This window comes from Pempheris klunzingeri, chromosome 15, assembly GCF_042242105.1.
Source record: "Pempheris klunzingeri isolate RE-2024b chromosome 15, fPemKlu1.hap1, whole genome shotgun sequence".
Taxonomy (NCBI): domain Eukaryota; kingdom Metazoa; phylum Chordata; class Actinopteri; order Acropomatiformes; family Pempheridae; genus Pempheris; species Pempheris klunzingeri.
The window spans coordinates 3,454,633-3,464,375 of NC_092026.1; the positions used below are offsets into that span (position 1 = coordinate 3,454,633).

Consider the following 9,743-nt stretch of genomic DNA (forward strand, 5'->3'; position numbering starts at 1 on the left):
GAGGCCCGCTTTGGACGTGAGCGGCTCCTCTCTCCGTATATGGGATGTTCGCGATCCAAGAGCTACTGGCAGCTGTGTTTATTCGGTCATGAGGACAATGTGCAGAAGGGCTCTGCAGACAAAAAGAACGCCCCTCAGCTAAATGTTTCGGATCGAGGAGGAAGCGCAGGCTTTGATGCGTGGGGATCCTCTGCGTGGGGAGATGTGGGAGGACAGATCTGCATGTGAGCAACCGAGGCAGGACTTGTAGGAGTGTGTGAGTGTGTGTGTGTGAGTGTGTGTGTGTGTGTGTGTGTCTCCCAGGTGGTCGGTTGTATATAATAGAGGATGTCCAATTTAAATAAATTATATACAGAGGAACACGTGTTGCTGAAAAGAAGCTAAAAAAACACATTTTCTGTTCATTCATCACATGCCTGGAAATCTTCCTGTGTATCTGCGCCACATTTAAACAGCCCCCCCCCCCTGCTGTGCAGTCTAAATCAGTGTTTCCCAATGTAGGGGGCGGGCCCACTTAAGGGCCCTGAGATAAATCTGAAAGGTCCCTTTTATTTATATATACAGATGTATGTGTATGTTCTTTTTTTAACAGCTCATAATGATTCATACACACATGATGGGATATTGATAAGTATCATACACTATGATCAGGTTAGGTTAGGTCAGATTTATCTTTAATATAGAGGAACTTCAGCTGTCACACTAGTTACATGTTAAAGCCCCCTGCTCTCTCTGTGAGCGCCTCCTTGTGGCCAAACAAGTTCACTGCTGCCTCCACATCCACAGGAGCTGCTTTAATCCTGTAGAAACACACCGCTGCAGACAGACAGGCAGGCAGACAGACAGACAGGCAGACAGACAGGCAGACAGATAGATAAATAGACAGATAGATAAATAGACAGATAGATAAATAGACAGATAGACAGACAGGCAGGCAGATAGATAGATAGACAGATAGATAGATAGATGGACAGACAGACAGACAGATAGACAGACAGGCAGACAGACAGACAGATAAGTAGACAGACAGACATAGATAGACAGACAGATAGATAATTATATGGACAGACAGACAGATAGACGGACAGACAAACAGATAGATAGATAGATAGATAGATAGACAGATAGACAGGCAGACAGGCAGATAGGTAGACAGGCAGACAGACAGATAGATACATAGATAGATAAACTGGTAGACAGACAGACAGACAGACAGATAGGTAGACAGACAGACAGACAGGCAGATAGACAGACAGACAGACAGGCAGACAGACAGATAGATACATAGATAGATAAACTGGTAGACAGACAACAGATAGACAGACAGACAGATAGGTAGACAGACAGACAGGCAGACAGACAGACAGATACATAGATAGATAAACTGGTAGACAGACAACAGATAGACAGACAGACAGATAGGTAGACAGACAGACAGGCAGACAGACAGATAGATACATAGATAGATAAACTGGTAGACAGACAGGCAGACAGACAGATAGATACATAGATAGATAAACTGGTAGACAGACAGACAGACAGATAGATAGATAGACAGGCAGACAGGTAGACAGACAGACAGATTGGTAGACAGACAGACAGATAGATACATAGATAGATAAACTGGTAGACAGACAGACAGACAGACAGACAGACAGACAGATTGATTAGCATGACCAAACAAGCTAACACACACCTTCAGACAGGCCCTCCGTGACGTCACGCGGACTGACCAATAGCAGCCGCTGACAGTTGATCCTTCAACATGGCCGCGACGGCTGAAATCAAAACAGCAGATCTGGTGACTTTTCTCTGATGTCAGTGGGACAAAATGGACTGAAAACAACGACGCCTTTTCATTTAAACATGTTCTGACCGACGTGTTGCCGTATATATATTTATTTATATATGTAAATATATAAATATTTTTTATAAAGTTTTCCAGTCGACTGTTTACTCCCCCAGCATGGTGAGTCCGACCCTTCCGACACAACCTGTTGACTCTTGTATCTCTGTCTGAACTCGGGACAAAGCCCATAAGAGCTGCACACCGCGCTGTAGGACCAGTTGCTTTTGTCCACTGCGCCCCGCGGATTAGATGATTTAAACGGGCTTTACTTGTGTGCGCTGCCTCATCTGTTGCGGATAAAATTAGACTCCTGCGGCGTTAAGAGATCCTGTGTCACTGTGGGTCTGCTGAGCCCCTGAGGAAGAGGCCTGAGAGGCAGCTGTCAGGGCCTAAATGTGCCTCACACGTGTGTTTCATGCAAAGAAACACCTCTGCAGCACATTAAAGGTGTTCCTGCACAGGTGTAGCACTATACTTTAAAGGGCTGTCCCACACAAACTGGCTTTTTGGGTGTCATTTGGTTTTTAAGACTTGTGCTTATCCTTACTACTTTAAGATTAGCAGTCATCCAGATGCACGACTCTTCTGACTACCTGTTGATGTGTCACAGGATGCCGAGGGCCCCCAGGCCCTGTGCGACCTCTGCCTGGCTCAGGTGTGCCAAAGCCTGGATGCTCTGTGCACCAGGCGAGCAGATGGCTCCATGAGCCTCAGCTGGGCCCCTCTCTTCCCACAGGAGATGGCCGACCAGTTACTGCGTAAGATGGCTACTAAAGGTACGTCAGGAGGACTCCAGCAACTGAGGGCAACTGCAGCCATGCCAGAACATCATTATTCCTAACTTACCCTATCATTATGTTGCTTATTAGTTTAGAAATCTAACCCACAAACAGAAATGTGGCTAAACCGATGCTACTTTTCCTACAACGGCCCTCTGTGTGCTTCTCTCTATAAGGAATACTGAACGACACGACTGTTGGGATTTTCCGAAACTGCAAAGAGCTCCGCCTGCGCAGAGCATCCGTCCGCTGTTGTCCACTTTCTGCAGAGGCCTTTCGCTTGGCCCTCTGCCCTCACCGGCTCCAGGAACTAGATGCCTCCTGGGTCTCCGGGGGCATCACTGGGGCAGACATCGTGTCGGGCCTGGCCTCCAACTCCGAGTGCAGATCCAGCCTGCAGAGGCTGTATCTCGGTGGGCTACGTCTGGACGGGGAGTCTCTGAGTGAGGATGGCTTCGGCTCCTTGCGGGGCTTGAGGACACTCAACCTTGCCAACACAGACCTGACCGATGCTGTCCTTGAGGATATTTGCACTCTCCCTCAGCTGGAGTGCCTGGATATCTCCTGCAGTGCCGTATCTAATCTCACTGCGCTCCTTGGTTGTAAGAACACTCTGAGAGCTCTGACCGCACACCGCCTACGGCAGATTGATATGTCACCTGCCAGGTTGCTCTTTGTCCTCAGCCAGCTTCACGCTCTCAGGCATCTGGACTTTTCGGATGACCACATAGCTGCAGATGACAGTGATGGAAGGGATGGGGATGAGACAGTGCAGCAGCTTCTGGAGGGGAGTCCCCACGTCCTTCCTTCCCTCGTCTCTCTAGACATCTCTGGTCGGAAGAGAATCACCGAAGCGGCAGTCAGAGCGTTTGTGAAGGCCAGGAGTGGACTGGTCTTCTTGGGCCTGTTAGCCACCGGGGCTAGCTCCTGTGATGTGCTGTCTTCACAGCAAAACATAAAAGTAAGGGTCTCGGGACATCAGAGCAGGTTATGGGCAGACACATGAGCTTGGCTCTCACAGAAGTTTCTCATTTGTCTTTGACTCGAGGTTCTGTTTGCATATCTACTGAGTGTTCCCGCTGCATTTCCTGCCTCTCTGACAGTGCTGATCTGCTGCGTGTGTTCAGGTAACTGGAGAGGCTAATGAGAACCAGGTGTGCGAGGCCCTCAGAAAATACACAGACCGCGAGTGTTTTATCCGAGAGGGCCTCATCCATCTCTACAACCTAATCACTGACATTGACAAACCACGACCAGATATGCTGAAGGTAATGTGTTTTCGTCTTTTTTTTTTTATTTTGGCCTCTTCAATTACCTTCATAAGTACAATGTTTTAACACAGATGTGTATGATTGCCAAATCTACGATAATAAGACCACGGTTGTACGAAACTAGAATCATACTTCAATAACTGCATTGTATAGTAAACTAAATATGCTTTTTATGATGTTTTCTGGTGTTTCACAGTATTTTGACTTATTCTCTGCAGGTGGAGATGATGTAGTTTAAACTAGTTATTTGGTAAAAGGGATAGTTTTGCTTATTAAAAGTGGGTTTTGCATAGAGTGTTTATCCATTGTGAGTGTATTAGCTACAGTAGATTGCAGTCAGCATGCCCCCAGTGTGGAAGAGTGGGCAGGGTTCCTGGCTCGAAAAATTTACTTTAGCCACCTGAAAAAAGGCCGACATAGAAAACTAAATCAGCTTAAGTGTGCATTATATACAGTATATTTTCACCACTTTACATTAATGTTGAACAGCCTATTAAATGGGGAACTGAAGCAGGTATCTTTCTCCTCAGTCACTTCAAAACCACCAGACCCCATTAGCAAAAACAGTCATTTTACCGTGCAGAACAGAGGAGTCCACAGTGCTGCTGCCGCCTTGATCAATGAACCAACAACTTAGTTCAGATCTGAACTACTTATTTGAAGCACCAAATCACACAAAAACATGAGCGAACTAACCGATGGAGGCAGCTTCAGACTAGCAATTTCCATTTTCTGCAAGGAAAATAATACTGGTTTTGTGAATGGAGTCTGCTGGAGATGTTAATTTTTTTTTTTTCAGTTTTTATGTGGCAAAAATACATGTTTTCTGCCGACCCTCTCAGCAGCAGTTCAGAATTGCGTAGCATCTGTGCTGGGACTTCTGCTTGCTCCTCCAAACTGGGTGCATGCTAACCGCAATCTCACTAACGACGGATAAGTACCTCATACAACCCCACTCTAGATAATCCAAACTATCCCTTTAATCCTTTATTTAAACAGGAAGTCTCACTGAGATCAAGGTTTCCTTTTCAAGAGAGACCGTTCCAAGAAAAGGATAAGCACAGAAAAACAGACAGAAAGTCAGAAAGTCACAACAACACTCAGAAGTGATAGTGACTCTTTCCCTTTGTAAGGAGTAGTTTTCTTTTCCAGCTCAGTTTGAACACGCTATGCAGCTAAAGCTAAAATGTCCTTGGACCTGACATTATAATTACTGCATTTAGACGTGTTCGCAGAGAGGAGGTGAAGAGGCACTTTCAAGTAAAGCCTTTACAAGATAAGTAGAACTGTGCAACTTCACAGTTTAGGATGGGGGCAGGTTACACAATGATTATATTTGGGAGATGCCCAGTCCCGTCGCTGTCCTCTGTAGATGGAGTTTGATTGAAGCAGCTGCTGGTATTTGGAGAGGCGAAGAAGACCATACATCATTCCCCTCTGCCCCCACAGCTAACAATCTGACAACCCAACAACAACAGTCACCTAACAGGTTTTATCCTGAGGCACATGAACTTCTTGTTCCCCCGTAGTTGGTGCTGTGCGGGATGCAGAGCCACCCCACCTCCCTGCACGTCCACCTGGTGGCCACAGCGTGTGTGTTCAACCTGACCACTCAGGACCTGGCAGAGGCCATGCCCGTCGGCCTGCTCAGCTCCACTGTCACCCAGCTGCTGTACACCATGAAGACGTTCCCCAACCACCAGCAGGTGGATGTGCTCCTGTCTCAGATTACACATTCACAATGACATCATGTAAAAAAGTTGAACAGAATGCTTCACCCATCAGATACTGACCTCATATTTGGGGCGTTTGGTTGCAGCTCCCATCCTGCCACCTTCACACAGTGTTTGTTGTGACTCCATAACACCTCATGCACACATATACGCATGCGTTTTCCTACGACCACACGTTTCTTCATTTCATAAATTCTTTCCATCTCTCCAGGTGCAAAAGAACTGTCTGCTGGCGCTCTGCAGTGACTACATCCTTCAGGATGTCCCTTTTGACAAGTTAGTTTACTCACCCACAGTCATAATATGCCGTATGAGCGCACCCAGTAGCCAAGACAATCAGCGCGCTCTTAGAGTGGCACTATGATGTTTTTCCAACAAATTGTGATCCAGCTAAAATAAACTTTGACTTGAAATGTAAGTGCCAAAAGAAATAGTCCTGCCAGATGTAAAAGCGCAGGCCTGAACTCACTCAGATTTTCCCAAAGCTTGTCTGTACATCACTGGTATATTTTTGTAATACTCTGTTCCTTATATCCATGCTGTGATCATGGCTCAGGTATTTAGCAACCACGCTGGTGATTAACTGGCTGAGCAGCCACGAGGATCCTACCCTTCAGAGGATGGCTGTGGCTGTCATCTCCATTCTGGTGGCCAAGGTCAAGACACTGCTCACTTACCGTGCATTAGTGTGCTGCAGGAAAATAGTACGGCACCTGTTAGTCCAGCCTGTTTAGAGCCCCGTGCCTCAGTCACCTTCTGTACCTCTGTGACACTACTTTCAGCAGCCAGCTTTATGCTTTCACTTAGTCCACTTTAATGAGGCCTATTTGCCTGTCGGATAAAAGTAGTGTTTGTTCTAGTCTGACATTTTAGGGAAACGAGTGGAATTCGAACGAGCGCTCATCTCTTTGTTTCATTTGCAGTTGTCCACAGAGGAGTCGGCTCAGCTCGGCAAGGACGTCTTTATTATGAAGGTACATTTACACCTTCGCAGGCTTTGGTTTCCACGTCCCCGGCTTAGCACTAGAAATGCATGGATGTATTTCCAGCTCCTCTCTTCCCTCTGTCTGCCTTTCTCGCCTGCTATATTTTCCATTACCTAGCCTCTGTATATACTCATTTAATCACTGCTGCTGTCACCCTGTTGCTCCGTGCATACGTCCTTCTCAGTTTACTCCATCTCTCAATCACTTCTCTGTTTGTGTCTTTGTGTATGTTATCAAGCTTCTCTCTACGCTTCACTGATTTTGGTTTTTTGGATGTCTGGTGCCACTTATTAATCTGTAAACAACATCATCCAACGGCTAAATTCAATACTGCCAAAGGATGCTTCCCTTATATCTATAAATATATTCATGTTTTTCCACTTTTGGCCGTCTCCTCATCCCTCTCTATGATTCTCCTCCGTCTCATGTTCTCTGCCTCGCAGCATCTGCTGGCTATTGTGCAGCAGAAAGCCATGGCTGGAGTGGTGGACTCCACTCTGAAGTTTGCCCTGAGTGCTCTGTGGAACCTGACAGATGAGATGCCCACTGCTGCTCGCAATTTCATCGAGTGCCAGGGCCTGGAGCTGTACGAAGAGGTTCTGGAGGTACAGGAGCCCCAAAAACACACAGATAGATGCTAAAAATGCACTCACACAGAAGATCACATGAGCACAAACATTTTTCCTCTCATGCTGTCCCTTTTTTCTCTTCCAGTCTTACTACACTGAACCTTCTGTTCAGCAGAAAGTTCTTGGCCTCCTGGTACGTTCAGTGTGTGTGTGTGTGTGTGTGTGTGGTGTTCAGAACATGGTTTTTGATTGTGTGCCACAGCACTACACGTTCCTGCCTTCATAGCTTGTTTAAACTAAAAAGTAACATGCAAGCTTGTGTCTACAGCTAATGCTCGTTTTCTCTTTGCAACCATCCCCACACTCAGAGCTTATTGTTGTGACATCAGGCAGCATCTGAATTTGGGTTCATCAAATATTTTTATATTGCCTTCAGATGTTTGAAAGTATTTCACGAAAACAGGAATGAAAATAAAACATTTTGTAGGCAGTCTGACATAAAACATTTCCTGTATGCCCTCTGGCCCCAACACTTTCCTGCCTTTGCTGTCATCGCTGCCGTCTTTTGCCTCATCGTTGCAGAACAACATAGCAGAGGTGGAGGAGTTACAGGCACACCTGATGGAGGAGGACCTGCTGGAGTACGTCCTCAGCCTGCTGAAGGACTCCCATGTCGAGGTGGGGGTCCGTTACTTTGCAGGGGGGATCCTGGCGCACCTCGCCTCCAGACCAGGGGCCTGGACCCTGGACGACGAGCTCCGCAGCGCCATCCTGGAGCAGCTGGTGTGTGTTTTGGATGCTGGTTTGCATTTAACAGACAATTAAATTCACATTTGGCTCTTTTCAGTGTGTCTTTCTTTCCTTGCAGCATGCATCCATAATAACATGGACCCAGCTGGAGAGAGAAATGGTCTCCTACAGGTGAGGGGAACTGGACAAAACATAAAGACGGCTTTTTAGAAGTAGAGGACATTTTTAGCGCAATTACTCATCCTGTCTGTTCAGTTCGACATCAAATCTAGGCTACATGTTGCATAACACTTTATTTAAATGTTGTCTCATCAATAACCCATCCTACATTTTCTCCCCACACTCACTCACGTAACACTTGTTGCGACTGTATATAATGTATATAATGTGCGCCTGGTTTGAAACACTGTGCACATTTAACACAATTGCTATTACCTGTGTAGGGTAATTTATTTGGATATTTGCTGAGGTGCCGTAGAGGGATTTGTCACACAGAATACATTGGTGCTAGAGAAAGCTCAGACACTCACAAGGAAAAAAATGTTTTATTGCAAGTGAGCCACAGTTTATTTAAATTAAATTACATTCTCTGGGTAACATCGATGCCAAAGGAAATCGATCGTCTGGTAAATTAAGTATAAAACAAACAAAAAAATGTTCAGAATCACTCAAAAGTAAAAACATTTAAACCTTAAGTGTACTGTGACTGTCTCCTTTTCCACATTTCAGGTCGTTCTTTCCATTTTGCCCTCTGCTTCAGACTTGTCAGCCCTCAGGAGTGCAGCTGTGGGCAGTCTGGGCCATACATCTGGTCTGCAGTCAAAACAGTAAGACACACACACAGACTACTGCGGGGAGACTGGGGTGTCACACATAACTGTGTGTGTTACAGTACTAGAGGTGCAACAAAGCAGCAATTAATCTACTAATTGATTAATCTTCACAAGAAAAATCTGTTTTGATGATTGCTGAATTTTTAAATAAATTTTAGAGGCAGAAAATGCTGTTTCCAGCCTCTCCGATATGAAGATTTCCTCCCTTCTTTCTATAATATCTAAATATCTCTTGGTTTAGGGCCGTTTGTTAGACATTTAATAGAATAAACAATTATTCAAGACAATAATCATTAGATTAGTCAGTAATGAAAATGTTATTTGCAGCCTTAGACCCATTTTGATGTAAAACAGAGCAGATTGTTATTCTGTTATTCATTATATAACATTTGTCTCAAATACTGCACCCTTTGCAGTGTTAAACAGATTCATATAGACTTCTGTGGAGTATTTATATCACTGTAAGCTTCCATCTCTCATGTTCTCCTCACTTCTTCTCTCCATCATCCAGCTTCACATTACAGCAGCATGCTGGAAGAGGAGGGCGTGACTGAACTTCTGAAGGCTTTGGCTGCACACCCCGACACGCACGGCGACATTAAAGGACTATCAGACAGCATCTTGCACATGGTGGAGCAACACCAGAGCCACTCGGGGCCCCTCAACAATCAGGCGGGGCCGTGAAACTCTTGAAAAAGGTGATTGATGAAATGACTTTGAGCTGTGCCTAAAATGTGCCAGATGGTTGCAGATGCAGCAGATATTGAAGCACAGGCAGTTCATGTCAGTCCTCTTTGAGTTAAACTTTAATGGGATAAATAGTGTACTGTATATTTTATATAGAGAGAGTATAGTTTATTTTATTTATAGACTGCAATTTCTTTATTCGTTTGTTGTGACTTAGTTTAAAAACTGTCCACAGACAGCAGTGAATGTCCCGATTAATATTTGCTGTATTGTGACGTCAAATTAA

At 45.2% G+C, this 9,743-nt stretch overlaps 1 protein-coding gene across 1 annotated transcript; it reads left to right on the forward strand.

Moving 5' to 3' along the window:
- Positions 1-2,475: 2,475 nt before the first annotated feature.
- Positions 2,476-9,743, forward strand: LOC139214271 (protein zyg-11 homolog). Its single transcript, XM_070845079.1, has 13 exons — positions 2,476-2,625; positions 2,805-3,589; positions 3,756-3,896; positions 5,429-5,605; positions 5,844-5,908; positions 6,189-6,288; positions 6,556-6,606; positions 7,062-7,223; positions 7,333-7,380; positions 7,770-7,970; positions 8,056-8,108; positions 8,667-8,764; positions 9,282-9,743. The coding sequence occupies exons 1-13, from the start codon at positions 2,553-2,555 to the stop codon at positions 9,452-9,454; spliced, it is 2,127 nt and encodes a 708-aa protein (XP_070701180.1). The 5' UTR covers positions 2,476-2,552; the 3' UTR covers positions 9,455-9,743.

Excerpts from the sequence above, each read along its gene's own strand:
- LOC139214271 (XM_070845079.1), top strand. The coding sequence starts at position 2,553 with ATGAGCCTCAGCTGGGCCCCTCTCTTCCCACAGGAGATGGCCGACCAG. Across the intron at positions 2,626-2,804 it reads GCGTAAGATGGCTACTAAAG|GAATACTGAACGACACGACT; the intron begins GTACGTCAGGAG and ends TCTCTCTATAAG. Across the intron at positions 8,109-8,666 it reads AGAGAAATGGTCTCCTACAG|GTCGTTCTTTCCATTTTGCC; the intron begins GTGAGGGGAACT and ends TCCACATTTCAG.